The 16351-nt window shown below is 36.5% G+C and overlaps 1 protein-coding gene across 2 annotated transcripts in view; it reads left to right on the top strand.

Moving 5' to 3' along the window:
• AKAP6 (A-kinase anchoring protein 6) overlaps window positions 1-16351 on the top strand; it is a 287326-nt gene that overhangs the window by 193946 nt on the left and 77029 nt on the right. For both annotated transcript variants that reach the window (XM_056347614.1, XM_056347615.1), the window contains exons 8-9: window positions 3431-3579; window positions 9441-9561. In XM_056347614.1, the coding sequence (XP_056203589.1) occupies window positions 3431-3579; window positions 9441-9561 (270 nt within the window). The remainder of the gene's footprint in view (window positions 1-3430; window positions 3580-9440; window positions 9562-16351) is intronic.

The raw sequence follows: 16351 nt of genomic DNA, 5'->3' as shown, positions 1-16351 counted from the left end.
TTTCCTAGATATCCAAGTCCATAGAGGTGTGTTTGTGATAGAAATTATAGTTGTGTTAAGTAACAAGAAATCATATGTAGAGCAATCTGAAAGTGCACACTTAAAATAAGCTAGAAGGTAAAGCAAGTAGCTTTTATGTATTTGATTAGCAATTAATAAAGTTGCTACTTTATTCTGCCAGTATACTGCAAAGCTAGTCCTTTGTTATCAGTAAAGATTTTAAATTGAAAATAAATGGCAGTAGATTTATTGCGTATCTGTGCTTTGTACTGGTTTTGAGATTGTGCCTTCTGCCTACTTAGTTCAGCTTCTGCAGAATGTAGGTTTTTGAGACTTAAACTGATCAATACCGACTCGAGTTCTTCAAAGCTTCTTTGGCTTTGCAGTTGATATCAGTAGAATAGGGACACAAAAAGTGCTTAAGTACAACAGTGAGATAGATGAATTCACACAGTGAAGAAATCGGAGAGATCTATCTGAAACTCTGCGCTGCCTGAGTTTGAGTTGCTGTAAGTATTTGCAATCGCTGAAAACAAAAATTGGGTTTAAAACAAAAATAGTTGATTTATAGAGGGATCATAGTTCTGAGATACAATAACTGGGACACAATTGCTTGTATTCAGGATTTTTAGAGTATGATGTTGGTGGAGTTTGTAATGCTCAGTACAAGAGGGCCTTATAGCTGTGAGGAAGAAATAGTGCATTCTTATTCATCCCTCTCCATATATTTAGTTACCTTTCCATCCCGTTTTTCCTTTCCCCCACTATTCTGTTTCATCCTCCTGTTTCTTCTCCTATTTTCCACATACATTAGTGATTTGTTTACAAATATTTTTGCAAGTGAACAGAGAATGAAAGATCTGTGAAAAGCTGCTTTCCTTATTTTTCCCATTTTATATTTTAAACTATAGAGGAAATTATAGAGAGGGGATTTAGAAAATGAAAAAAAAAAAAAGATTATCTCAAGTATTGGGATAGTTGTGCTGTTTTAGAAACACCATGTGTTCATATAGTTCAGAGCTGAGTTTTAATTTGTGTGTGTGAGGTTCCAGAGTTTAGGCTATATGTGAATTCCCTCTTTTTGGAGCACTGGAGCAGTGGGGGAGGGGGGCATTGTATACATAATTTCAATGACAGCCAACCCACCCTCCCTCCCAAAAAAACCCCCCACCAAAAATAACCCTAAAAAAACCCACACAAAACTCATAGGAAAGAAGCCAGAATTACTAATCTTGATTCCCAAACCCATCCTGAATACCAGGGAAATTACTTGCCTAAAATCTTCCACAAGATTTCATTTTTAGGCTTGAAAAGAATCATGGAAGATTGTAATTGATAATGTAATTGTTTTAGAAAGTTACTGGTCACTCACAAGAGGGCTTTTGACTGAGTGTCATGGAAACCATAAATAAGATAAAAACAACCAATGGATAACTGCTTTCTGGTAAGAATAAATTAAAAGAACAAATTCATAGCCTTGTGTGGAATTAAAAGAACAAATTCATAGCCTTGTGTGGACAAAAAAAAAAAAAAAAGCTGGAAGATTATCCTTACTGGTGGAAGAATCCTTCCAAAAAAGAAATTTGTTGAGGTTCCCCTGTATCCTGTGGAAGGGGTTTGTTTATCAGCTTAAACAGAAACATACTTGGGGGTGGAAGTGGAACGGGAAGGTGATGATGTTTGTGTATTTGCTGCTTTTAGTAGTTTCTGAGTTATATAAACAGCAATTTTAATTATAGTTTCTGAAAGAGCGTGTTTTATAGCACTCTCAGACCTTTAACATTTTACTCTAACTGGACAGTCCCAAGTAGTTTGTCCTGTATTCAGGTAATGTTTCTTCATTGTAACCCTGTGTGGTTTAATTTTCCACTATTGTAGAGAAGGTATGAAAGCCTTGTATTTTATTTGTGTGCATACTGAAAGACCTGCATGGTTTACTTGCATTTTTTATCTTCTGTCTCCTTGGAAAATTGCTAGTGGTTTGTTTTTTTTTTTTCCTTTAATTTCTCAAAACATATTTTGGTTTACTGCCAAACGTAACAAATCTCATTGTAAGAGGCAACTGAGAGAGAAAGCTGTAAATGTTTGAATTTTAAATTTTAAATTTTAAAAGGAAATGGCATTTCCAAATCAGCTACATTATTACTCAGCAAAAATTGCACCAAGGCAAGGCATAAGCAAATATACCTGTTATTACCACAAGCTTATAAAGACATTCCAACCTTCCTTCAGGCTTTCCCTGCTGACAATCTTCAGTGCCTCTTTCCATTCACTTGCCTGAATTTTTCCTAGATTTTGCAGGTTTCCCTTCTCCTCTCTAGCCCTTTCATTACTTTTTCTTTACAGCTGCCATTGTTCCATAGATTGGTAACTCTGCCGTGCTGTCAGCAGCCAAACAAACTCTTCATTTCCCTGCCTCCCGCAGCAGAAAAATGCAAGAGTCCTCATACAAAAATTTCCTCTGTGCTTGTTCCATTTACTTGCCATAGCACTAAATGGTTAAGCAGGCGTTCCTCTCCTAATGGAAATAAGAGTATGTAGTTACACAGAAGTAGCAGGTTTTTTGAAGCATTATCAGAATTTGTAATGCTTTTTTTTTTTTTTTGGTGAAGCATATTAAAAGAAAACAATAGCATATTGGTCCCAAAGTGCTTTTGAACTTACTGTACCCTCTGTTCTTTGTCCTGTTCCTAGGGGCAAGTGTGGCAAACAGCAAATTTCATCCTTTTATCATCTGGTTCTCTGAGCCTCAGAATCAAACTGATCACCACAGCTGCAATAAATAAAGTGTCTATTCAATAAGTTATGATGCCAAGTATTCAACATTCTTCTGGCCAGGCACAGAGTCTGATGGAAACCAGCACATCTCACTTATTGCCTTTTTCCTTGCAATTAAAATTGCTGAATAATCAGTGGACACCAGATATGGGAAAGCTGAATGTGAATGATGCCAATTTGCTTGGTTTTGTTTACACTTACTATTTAAAACAAATATACCTATGGCAATGTGGCTTTCATTAATTATGAAGCACAGGCAACGTATTAATAATATCAGTCTTGAAGCCTCTAAGAAATGTAATTTTATGTATCTACCTGTTCTGTCTTAGTGCGTGATTTCTCATATCTTTTTTATTCATGTCCAGACATCTTTATGCAGCATTTGATTGGATATGCATCTCATCTCATGGAATATATAGCACATTCTCTGATAGAAACTAAATAGTTCAGTTCTAGCATTTGGGAATACACTGTACTTTTCTCTGACTTAATGCTTCAGACTTTTCAACTATCATGCAAGGAGAAAAATCATGGTGTGAATCATTTGGTTAAAATTGTTGCCGTCCAAAAATATTTGTTTTAAATGCATTCTTTCTGATTTTTTTTTAAAGTTCTTTGGTGTTTTTTTTTTCTCTTTGTTTTCTTTTTCTAGGCTGAGGTTCAGCTATGCTATCTGGAAGCACAAAGAGATGCTGTTGAACAGATGTCCTTAAAGCTGTACAGTGAGCAGTACAACAGTAGTAGCAAGCGAAAGGAAGAGTTTGCTGATATGTCAAAAGTTCACACAGTGGGAAGTAATGGGTAGGGAACTATTCTTTTTGTTGTTTTATTCTCACTGATCTGTATTTTTTTTTACATGATATACTTTTTCTTACTTGTAGTTAACCAGGATTTTTCTTCCTAGCCCAAGAGGCAGGGGAAAACTCTATTTATTTTTTTCTTATATGAATGCAAAAAATAATGGGTTCTGGATAATTTATCCAAATCGTGGCTTGTTCATGGGACTACATAACATTACCTAATAGCAATCCATTATTTTGATATTTACAAATGTAATGTGTCCTTTTTCTTCAGGCTTTTCTCCTCCAATGGCTTTGTATCTTTTGATTTCTTAGCATCTTCCAAGGAAGCATCTTTATAATGTATTAATACCTCTGCAAGACAATATAACTGCTATTCTACTAGTGACTAGGAAATATGAATGTGAAGCAATTCACTTAAAGTTCACCAGTTCAAACAGCCCAGTTTTGTACTTCTAGAAAGCTTTAATTTTAAATGTTTTCCCTTAACTTGGTCTTCTCAATCTGTTTTCTTATAAATGTAAACACACATACTCCCCTCTCCCTCCACTCTCCTTCCCCCATATTACATATGTAAGTGTATATAAAAGCACTCTTCCTAATAGTTTGAGCAAAGAATCTTGGACAAGTTAATCACTAGAGTATGCTAAAATGAAATCAATGCTGCCCCTCCCTTTTTCACAACCAAGAAAACTTGTAGTTCTGGGTTAAGATTTTTTCTTGAAGGTCTTTTGAAAACTGAATCTTCCAACTGCTATTTCCCCTAAATTAACATCAGAACATATCTGTGAGTTCATAGTAGTGTGGGGCAAAAGCAGTTCAAAGGAGCGAACTAGTGCTCATTTTTTGGGCACCCCCTCATCCTGATAGAAGTCTTCTTGGAACATGTAAATACAGCAGAACCTTTGCCTGCTGTTCCCTATGCAAGGAAATTCATTGACCAAGGTGTTCAGGACTTCTTTGTCTCCAGAACTTCCTTTTCCAATTGTTAACTCAACATTGAGGTCTTGGGAACACAGTTTTATTAAATTACCGACTGTAAGGATAAATGAGCCTTGTAAACATCCCCTCTTATTATACGGAAAGATGACTGTTTTAGAAAAGTTGATGTGGGCTAATTATGTAGGATTACTGAGATCTTGATTACATATGCAGAAATCTGTCAGATTCTCAAACACGCCAGTGCAGCTAGTGCCAACCATAAAAATAATTTGTTCAGAATTAGTGTGTATATGTATATAAATGTGCACTGGGGGCTACATGTTCAAAAACAGCTTCTAATTTTGCAGCCATAGTTGAATGTGAGCAAGACTTAAGGTTGGAATTCTGTGTGGGACATAAGACAGTAAGACATCAACAAACGTTTGATTTTATTGAGGATAAGGGATATAAAGCTTTAAACCTCACGGAAAAATCCAGTTTGTAACTCTACATACCATATGTGAGAAGGAAATAGGCTCTTAAATGCACTTGTTTGCACTTGTAATTATATGCTTATTACTGGGAATGGTAACCTACTAGTTAGTGTTCCCTACCTTTTCTGTGCTGTGGCCACCTTTCTGGGCCCTGATGGCCATCCCAGCCCTTAGAGGCTCAACAGTGGCTCAAGGGGCCAAAGGACCAGAGGGAGACAAATACAATACCATGTATTCAGCCATTATAGAAACTAGGGTGGGCTGGATTCAGATGGAAAACTTCCAGTTGAACCAGTCTGAGGTATTGTATTGAACACAATGGAAATGCTTTTCAGCCATTTCAATCAGTTGGTAAAAGATTTCTCTACTGCATATTTACATATATGCATATATACATATATACATATATATTTGCATATATACAGAAATTCCACAGTAGGATGACCTAGCAAGAGGCTGAGATGTCTACAAAGAATGGCCATTTGCGTGGCTGGGAAAGTTAGGGCATCTTTCCATTAGCTGTTGTGGAAGTTTGACCTAGGAGGAAGAAGAGTATCTACAGGGAGAACAAGATTTATTGTAGATAGAGAATTTTTTATATAGTGGGGGGAAAGATTTGGGAGGTGGCCTTGTGTAAGAAATAGCTACAGTGAGATAGGTAAGGTAGTATCTGCAGAACAGGGTGATGCTAGTGGGTGTGTAGATAACAGATTTCCGGCAGAACAGCAATCTTGTTACAACAGCAATAGAGACAGTTTACATGTATCTGCATGGAAATAGCTAGTGACAATGAAAGAGAAGAGAATGGATATCCACTGCAGGAGAACACCAGCTAGCCAGGCAGGGCAGCAAGAGGTAACCAAGAGTAGCTGAGAGCAGCTGCAAAAATGTTATAGCAGATCTGGCTGGAAATACTGCACCTCCTCAAAACTGGGGAGGACTTTATACAGGTACTGTTGGGAGATATGGGTACGATATTTACAGTACCATTGCACAACATGAAGGCTGGATCCTGGGATCCTGTCATCACCTAGTATTGGGCCTTCATGGGTGAGGCTTTGAGATAAATGAATTAGAGGGGGCTTCAAGTATGCACAGAATATAAAGCAATTTCACAACCGTTAAGGTCAGAACTCTGATTTCTCCTATACAAGAAACGTGAAAGGAGTTCAAAAAAATGATGACCCAGAAACTTGGAAGAACTTCTTGTCTGGCTGAATTTTTTTGGTAGGCATACTAGTGTGTTTACAGTATTTCCAAATGCCATGTGAGTTATGCCATCAAAGAAATAATACAAACTGGAAGTGTGTGTTAAACATGGGGAAAAAGGCTGATGGAAATAGCTTCACATTCCTTTTTATTTATTAATGCCACAGACGAACTGGTTTTCTCATGAGAAAGGTGCTCATGAATTTTCATTCAAAATAATAAATTGATGTCCACATTTTAAGAAATATGTTTAGGGTTCAAGGGATTAGACATGCAACTCTGCATATCTGATACCCTGTTTACCAAGATAAAATATACTTCTTAATGTCATTTTAGTTATTATGTAGATAATGGTTTTAGCTTATTAACCACAAACCTGTATTAGGGAAGCTGTATTTACCTGCCCTTTAACTAATATTATAGCATTCTTGTTGGCAATGTTTGGGTATCTCTAATGGAAGAATTTTTATTATTATTTTTTTTGTGATGAACAGATGACCTGATTTATTCTTGTTTTAGCAACTGGTGGATTTGGATAATCAACCAAAATTTGATCTTTTCTGTAGTTCTTGCATCTGTAGCACACATCAGTATTTCAGAAGTTATACTTTCCCTGATTCTGCCTGTGGCAATATGAAAAAAAGATCTTCTAAGCCCAGTAAAAATAGATTCTGAATAAAAAAGAAATATTCAATATACCACAGAAATACTGACAGGTACATTTTAATCTTAACCTGTCACTGATCCTACAATTGCTGGATTTTCTGAATATCTTTTTAGCAGCTTAGTAACTTACATCCTCTTCCAAATAGTAATTTAATAGTAATCAGTAGACCCATCAATTTACATGTAAGGCATTCATTTTAAGAACAATGCTCCCCCCTCCCCCCCAAATAGAGCTATTTTAGAACTATTAAAAATCTCACAATCAAATTTTAACAAAATATTTATGATGCTTTTAGGCTGACTTCACTATCTTCAGGCTCAGGCAAATAACTGCCATAGACAGTTTGCTTAAAAATACTCCCAGATGACTTTATTTTACAGCAGAAAACCAAATAAGAGAATAGGCACAGTATGTAAACTAGGGAGGGGGAAAAGGTCCCCATTACCTCTTGCATCCTTTCCTGGTCTTTTTCTAGTGAATCCTGTCTCTCTCACTCTCCATTTTGTGTTGAGTTGCTGTTTAGAACCTCAGCTAGAAATCATAGTGTTCAGCTGTTTCCCAATTCTTATCTGAGTTTTGTAAAGGTCAGGGACAAATGCTTTGGTGTGTCTTCAAAGGATTAGTGCATTCTATTACACCAATATATGGACCAGTTTGGACTGTAACTAAGATGTGTTTCTATAGATGCAAAGCAGGTGTTTGGATCCAGCACATCTTCTGCCTATTACAGCAAAATCCCAGTCCACTTCCTGGTGCAATTTCTAAAGACAACCCGCCCCATTCTGGCAGGAGAAGGTCATGAACGTTGGATGTAGGCTTTGTTTCTCATCATCTTCGTATCTTAATTTAGATTTTTCACTGGTACTGACTGTCCAAGTCCAAGTGAATCTGTACCGATTTATATGAGATGAAATTTCGCCTCTTTATCATAAAACATATGTTTTAATAACTGCCTGTCAGTTTTATGACTTTGGAGAGTATTTGGATAAGATGGAAGGGAAAAAATGGAGCTGTAGATACTGAAGATACAGAATGGTTATACTGCTTTCTGAGGAAGGGATAAAGATTCAGTATCACTGCAAATATACTATTCAAAATGGAGTTTAGTTTTATTTTACTTGCAAAATGATATCTGAGTCAAATACCTCCTGAAACAGGAGAAAAGCCCTGAACTCCAAATGAAACTATTATATTTCAACAATAGTAACTCGCCCTTTTATGCTGGCTCTTCTTTATAATAGCATCATTGCTTACCTTCTCAGGGCAGCAAGCAATTTTAAGTAAGTACACCTCATAAATTATTGAGTAAAAGTATACTAAGTACAGTGGATTAAACTAGAGAGTTACTTCAGAGGCTGGAATCAACACTTGTGCATTATACAAGACTTCCTTTGTTGTTGACTCATTGAAAATAATACCACAGAAGGCAAATGCTTTCTTCTCTCTTGCTTGCTTTCTTGCAGAAAGAGAGTTCTGCTTGTCACAACTTTATCTATAAGCTTTCAAAATCGCCATGCATATGGTACTCTAGTTAATAACTGAAACTGTGATAGTCTTAATAACATTAAAAACATGTTTAGTTTATTGTTTCTCTTGTTGAAATACTGCTGATTTATTTAATGGGGTTGCTAAAAAAGTTGTTAATAATTGGAGAAATGAGCTTTAGTGGAACATACACTATTGTTTTGATCAATATGTGGGGTTTTTGATACTACTGACAAGGCTTTTGTTAGTTCCAGTTTTGCAAGTTTGCAGATCCCTTTTCAAGGGGTATCTTTTGACGAATGTGCAGTTTTTTAGCATGTACCTTCTGTCTTGTATCACAGCATTTTAGAAGAATCTATGCTTTACTTATTCACTAGGCTTTCAATAGAGAATCACATTAATCCTTTTAAGCTCCTTATTCTAATGATTTATTTTGTTGAAAACCGTAGTGATCCTCCTTTGAATTTTAATGATTGCTGGCTATTCAAGGATTCATTGTTTTGACTTCCTGTCCTTACCTTTGTTTCTTACATGTCTGTAGGGAACACCTGTCTAATACTGTATCTGGCCTTAGTTCTCACTGGCTTACCATATTCACTCAAGCCTATCTTAAGGCGTTAAGTTGAAATGCTAGCTACTCATCCATGAAAATAAATGTAGGATATTTACAGAGATAGGCAGATAGACAGCAGAGGGATGGCTGAATGGATTGAGTCATTTTTGGATGAAAATAATATTTTCCTAAGAATTATTTCATGGTGATTGTTGCGAAGTTTCCTCAATATACAGTCAGCACTTTAAAAACCATTACACAACATGTATGGGGGATTTCTGTTTCAAAATTTTTGAAGCAAAGGCAGTATGCCGACAGTTGTTAGGGTTTGGCATCAGCCACTGAATTTAGGTCATGGCACTGGCTTAAATTGGATTTCAGTTTTCATTTTCACCCACTCTGTATAAATACAGAATGTCTCTTTAGAAATATAACTAGGAACATCATGAGTTTTCAAGAATATATTATTCTAATACAAGATTTTAACAACTACGCAGTATTTATGCATAATACATTTTGTTCCTTATCTACAGACTTCTGGACTTTGATTCAGAATACCAGGAGCTCTGGGATTGGCTGATTGACATGGAATCCATCGTGATGGACAGCCATGACCTGATGATGTCAGAGGAGCAGCAGCAGCATCTTTACAAGGTTAGCGCTACCGTTACTGCCTTTACCTAGCTATAGAAGATCTGATTAGCTTGACAAGTCTTTCTCTCACAGGATATCGCTGCGTTCATTGTATGTATCATGGTGTCTATTAGAATTCCCTTCCCTGTCCCCAACCTCATTTCCATCCCCTGTGCGCTGACAGGCTGCACCGACATCATAATTGCAAGAAAGTTCCCTTTATCACATTCTATTTGGTGTAATTCTATAGAAGGACAAAGATTTGTCTTCAAGATGAATAGAAATAAATGAAACCGCATTAATAAATAGACTGAAACAAAATGAAGGAAAAAAATGAAATGGTAGCATTTAACAAAATGTGTTTTGATTGGAGCTTTCAGCTGGATTTTATCCACCTTTCAGACCTCATCTGGGAAGAAAGAAATTTGCCTTGATTTTGGTTTGCTGCTGCCAGGATACGGGACTCTTCCAATTTAATTTTTATTAGTTATACATAAAGCAGACATTGTCATGTTAAGTCATCACACTTGCTTGTGATTTCAGCAAAATGATTTTGAACTTGCATATTGATTATAGGGTCTTCATCTAACATACACACACACACACACACACACAGAGTTTCTCTTATTTGTCATAGCAGCCTTAGCCCAGAAGCTTTATCACTTCTTTTAGATAGACACTACTTTTAAGAAGTTCCCCAAAATGTGTGATTTGATCCTAAAATTGATTCAGGCTTCACTGTGTGTCTGAGAAGCTGTAGTCTACGGGTCTGAGGTGTGGGGGTGGGGGGAAGAAAGGAGGGGCTTTCGACAGAAATATCAGGCTGCAGTAAATCTTCCTCATTTAGGCAATTTTTATTGGAGTAATTCTGACAGTTGTCATCCTTGAATTGCTTTGAGCATATGGCATATTTCAAAGAGCAGATTGTGAATCATAAAAAATAAAATTAATAACTAACCACAGAATCAGCAACAGTATAATGACAAGAAACAACTACCCTCTAGCTTTTTTTTATTTCTTATCAAATAAATGGTACATTCAAGGTCAAATAGAAGTTGTTTTCTTTCTTCTATGATTGCATGATTTGATAATTTCTATATAAATAAATAAAATATAATTTATTTTTACTTGCTTTGGCATCCTAATTTCTTGATAGTCTTCTTGCATTTTAGTCTTTCTAATTTTAGTCCTTTTATTTAAAATACCAGTGAGAAAGGGTTGTCACCTGAGTTAAAATATGTTTATAAATGGAAATACGGTTCAGATCCAAACAGTTTTAGCCTGCAAGTGAGTTTAATTCAGTAGTCTCCATTTCTTGCTTTGACAACCATTTCTTATTTTTGCTAATGTCTTTCTCCTAACTTTCTAAATACTTAATCAGAATTAGCCCTACATTAACAGTCCTGGCCTTGGCCAGGCTCAGAAATAAACAATGTCAGAAATAGGTAAAAAGTTTCTTGCAAATCTAAAATAAGGTGTTTTGGTAGTGCCTGTTCACATAAGACCAGCTTGCACTATGCCTGTTATAACCACTACTCTAAATTGTATACTAAAAAAATCAATAAACATAAATTTTAAGGAAAGAATCCATCCATCAATATGAAAAGGAACAAAGCTTAAGCAGCCATTCTAAGTATTTTAGGTGTTATTTAGAGTACTTCCCTTTCTGATATCCAAATGTAGCCATTAAGAATAATTATAGATGGTCAAGCTGGAATAACAATGCATGGCGAGAAGAATAAATGAGGGCAATAATTTAGGAATTAGTTTGCAGTACAGTATGGTGGCAAAATGAGGAATATTGAATATTCAAAATGGGAAATAACAGTTTCTTAATATTATGAAATTCTGTACTATGATAGCATGACACTACCAAAAGCAAAATGCTTCTGCCAGAGAGAGAGTAGCTGAGTATCCAGTCTTGCAGCACTGACAAACCAGTACTGCTGCCAAAACACAGGGAGGGTCATCTGCTAATTATCAGAGCCCCTATCTCAAAAGTACCTATTTGGTCACTGCAAAACCACTTGAAGAAGGGTAGAAACAGACTGCCTGCCCTCCCGCGGTGAATACTCTCTGCAGATACATTTCTAGTGAAAACAGCAAGGCAATTGTTAAGGACTGAAGGCAAGACTTAGCTAGAAATGTGGAGTTTGCTTAAGAGATGACTAAGGAGTGTCCGTAAAGCAGCAGGAGTATTTGCAGGTAATGTAAAAAGCTTGAGTGCATAACATCCAGATCTATTAGCCTTTCAAAAAACCCCACAACAACCACACAACAAAAACCCCACCTCCAGAAGAACTGTTGAAAGCTCCAAAGCCCCATAATTTCAGACATTTAAAAGCAGACAAAAGAAAACCTTAGCAAATGTAATTCAGGAAATAATTCTGCACTTGCTAAGGAGAAATCAGATAAATCACTAGGTCTTTATCATCCTTAATTTCAGAGACTCGTGTAACAATGAATCAAGCCCTGAAAACCAGTATGAATAGTTGTATAAAACTAGCTTAGTAAACCTCTTTTCTAATCAATAGTGACACCCTTTTTATTTGGAGCCCGTTATACAGTCATGAATGGTCGAGTGCTCACAGCTAAGGGGCAGGAGCACTGCTTGCACTTCACAGGGAACACAGCCATTCTGGTCTGTAGGGAGGGAAATCCGTAAAAAGAAATTTGAGCAGCTATTATTATCAGAATTCCTCAATGAGGTGGGGTGTTATGAAAACACAGGTCTTGCTTTAGTTGTTCTTTACCGGTTACAGCTTCCAATGCGAACCTGCTAATTGCACACTCTGCATTTTGTTGGGTTCTCCTAAACCCACAGTTCCCTCTTCTCAGTTATTGAGCTGACAAGTAATTGCACCTCTGAGCCAGCTCAGCAAGCCGCCTCTGCCAGGGAACCTGCTGTGGTATCACTATTACCAACAGTAATCATTGCCCCTAAGGAGTCTATGAATGGGAAGGAGCAATGATAAAACAGGTAAATCGGAAGGGGAAAGCATACATTAAAGCAGCGTAACATAATATATAAATGCTAAAATTGCATACAGGAAAATAAAATGTATTTTCATGGTTAGACTGTTTTCCCAGCACTCTGTTTTCAGATTTAATATAGATTTAAGTCAACTCTCAGCTTAACTTTGTTTTGTAATATTCCAGGAGCTTCACAGTTTTTTTTAATTAGGATCCTTATTATCTCTCTTTAACTATTTTTATTTTGCCCTTAATTTAATAGGAGCAGCACAGCCTTATTTTTTTTTAACTCTGAGTATGTATGTATGATTTTATCTGGGTTTCCTAGATTTCAGTGCAAAGATTTAGAGAAAGAGAAAACCATTCTTCCTCGCTATGTTCCCCCACAGCCCTAAATAATGTCAGCTTTACAGTCTTAAGCTAGCTAATGATTTTGAAAATCAACTAGTGTTTGATAAAATGGCAGTCACGGAATGAATTGCTGACAGTTTATTTGTCCTCTAACGCTTTATCTATTAACCAAGAAAAAATTAAAAGGAGCATTTCCATGTTTTTGGAGTCTCACTTCTTTGTACTGCTGTAATGGCTCTGTTTAATGCCAAATGTATCATGTTTATTTCATTTTAATCTACTGCATGTGAGCCTGATCTCATAAGCTCTAAGTACACAGAACTTGCATTGACTTCAGCTGTATTCATATGCCATTACTGGAGGATCAAACCCAAAGAATTTAAACTCTGCTAATTAGCCCTTTAGTGGGAACTTGAGTAATTCTGTACCTTGAATGTTCAAAAATGAAGCAAATCAGTATTTACTGGAACTGTGGAGATTAGAAATGAGTATACCAGGCAGAAAAGTTAATGATAATTCTTTCAATTTTCCTCAGAAGATTAATTGCAAAACTTAATTGTGTTAGATTAAAACCCCATTTAAATAAGTACAGTATGATTGTTAAAAATGTTAGTATGTTCGGAATAAAATTAACTAAACATTTTAAAATGGCAAATAAAAGGAATTACATTTTTCTGTCTGATTACAAGTAATGTATGGCGTATTTAATAGAAACTGCATAAGCCGTAAGTCTCGCACTAGTAAGTCTTCGGCAACGATGGTCATGATAGATGGGAAAAGACCTTCATGTAGTAATGCAAAGATTTTGAAAACATGTAGTTGACACGGCTTTTGAACAGGTTAACTGCCAAACTACTTCATCAAAGGGAAGCGGTTCGCTGTATTAAATAACATGAAAACGCACATCAAAAGCTGAGGATACCTTTCAAAAAAAAGTTGAGGGGAAAAAAATTCTCCCAGCAGTTTTTAGTCTCCCTGCTGGAAGCTAGCGCTGCTCGGAAGGTGCAGTTCGTTTCCTCCTCTGGGTGTGCTGCTGCTCCATTGTGCCTTTCTCCCTGGCTCACTGTGCTGTGGCCCTGAGTGGCTCAAACAAACCGTGGTGAAAGTTTCCCTCATTTGCATCACTTCTAGACAGCCCTGTCGTACTCTTTGCTGACAGGAAATCACTGTCTTTGTCACCTTTTTTCAGTGATCTCCTTTTGGCAGAGATTGGCCATGTGACCAGGATTAATCACAACAACAGTTCTGGCTCAGAACTCAATGACATGTTTTCCTCAGCACTTCAATAATGGTGTAGAGGAGTCAGTAGGAAATGACTACATTAATTTCAGAGTGAAAAGATAATTAACACTTAAGGACTAGTGCTATAACCTATGGAGCTATTATTCAAATTAAAACTGATTTATTGCAAACTTGTGAAAAAACTCCAAACCTGTCCTTTAATGCAACTGTTAAAATAATCTTGCCAGCATCGCCGAGTTTAAAAAGAAGCGCAAACAATATTTAAGGCGGTAGTATAAATACATAAAAAACTTCAACATTTGAAACTGGAGGCTGAAGTATGTAAAGTGCTTACTTAGATGATATGAATAGGATACTGGCAAACAAAAGCAGCAGTGTGCTCCTAGAATGCTGTGCTTCAAGGAGTTTCCTTGGCAACAGAAATGCAGTTCCAAAAGTAGACAGAACTTTCCTCAGAAAACATACTATTAATAACAACCTTCCGGAACAACTTGGAACAATTTGACTACTTGGCAATAATAATGCCAAGTGTTCTGCAAATTAATCTAACACATAACAGTAATATGTTTCTCTTGCCCATAATTCTCCTGAGCTGGGGGACCGAGTTCTCTGCTGTTAGAGGATACAAATGTGCAAAGCGGTTCCAAATGCTGCGCAAACAGAGGGGGCTCAAATAGCAGCAGCCTATAAGGATCAATTAATGTGCTTCATATCATTTTAACTTGTAAAACAGATTAGTTTAATTGGATTACTTTGTTCCGTTTAAAAGGAGTTCTGCGTACCTACTGAAGCCACATTGTAGTTCAGTCTTCATTTCAAGCAGATTTTCCATATAAAGAAAACTTATTAAAAGATTAACAGCCTGTAGAGTGATATATTTGGACAATATGCTTAGGGGATTGGTTATAAACTAGAAAACGTGAAGATTTTTGCTCCCTACCCTGCATATTCTGCACAGCCCGGGTTGCCTTCTGTCTGTCTGGTAATCTGTCAGTGCCTGCACGGAGCTGCTGAAACAGTCCGTGGGAGAAGACGATGATCGTCGCTTTGGAGGAAGCTCTCAGCACACTGCAGGATTGAGCCCCTTGTAGGTAGTAACTACAAATCTGCTATGCATGCAGTATTTTTAGAATGTCATCATTTCTGTATGAGCCAAGAGAATAAACTAATTTCAGATTTGCCTTGCCAATAGGAGTCATTAGAATTCCACTAAGGGCCGTAAGTTTACCAGACAGGAAAGGTAGGCTTTGCTGCTACCTCGACTTTTCCTGAATTCTTAGATCTAAAGGTTAAAAGTAATCAATATCTCATTGTGCAGCCTGATAATAAGTAATAACCATGATGTTAAAATCTAAATGATTGCAGATAGCACTTGGGTGTGTTGACCCATTTGGAAGGGCTTTTTAATTGCAATCAGAATAGTCATTATAGTTTGCTAATAAACTTTCGAGCTACCTTGCAAAAATCACCACCTTTTTGAAATATGATTTTAATGCTATTAGCAAATTATGTCCCAAATTATACCCCAAAGTGAAAGCTTTTATTTTTTCTGACAAAGCATATATAACACTTTAAAATAAAAAGAGGAAGATTATTCTGCTAAATAATATCAATGGAGTTACCCATTAACAATAGTCATTCACAGCACTCACTCATGTCTACAGACACGGATTGATGCATGCTTCAATGGAAGTTATTCTTTACCTTTGATGTAGTATATTTGTAACTGTCATGTATAGTAAAATGACTGAGCTAAGTTTTGCACAAAACCTCTGATTTCAGTTACTGTTCTCCATGAATTTCAATAATTTTTATGTGCTGGTCTGGGACTGGTTTTCCCCAACAGATTAAGAACCTCTATGACTTTCCACATAGTAGGAAAATCAACTGTTTTGTATGAGAGGTCTCAAAAATGCCTGATACCTCAAGCAACAGTAAAAATCTGACTGCTATTAGAACATCAACTAAATGAGTTCAGGACCTGACACAGCAAAGTTTCCTAGTCTCTTATTGCAGGGGGTGATGAAATTCATTAACTTTTTCCACACAAGTATTTTCAGTTTAGTTGCACTGGAGAACAGAGCGAAAACTCCTTTGTGACACATCCCGCAACAACCAGCTTGACCTTCAGTGGTCCATATACTTAACTTTGTAATATGATTAAATTCCTTGCTACTTCTGGAAAATTTTATATTTTAAAAAGCAGAAAAGAAAATCATTGCTGGAAAAAAATCTTGCTTAAAGC

Source organism: Falco biarmicus, chromosome 7, assembly GCF_023638135.1.
Source record: "Falco biarmicus isolate bFalBia1 chromosome 7, bFalBia1.pri, whole genome shotgun sequence".
NCBI lineage: Eukaryota > Metazoa > Chordata > Aves > Falconiformes > Falconidae > Falco > Falco biarmicus.
Note: the sequence above shows the minus strand (reverse complement) of the source record. Positions and strands in the feature narration are given on the sequence as shown.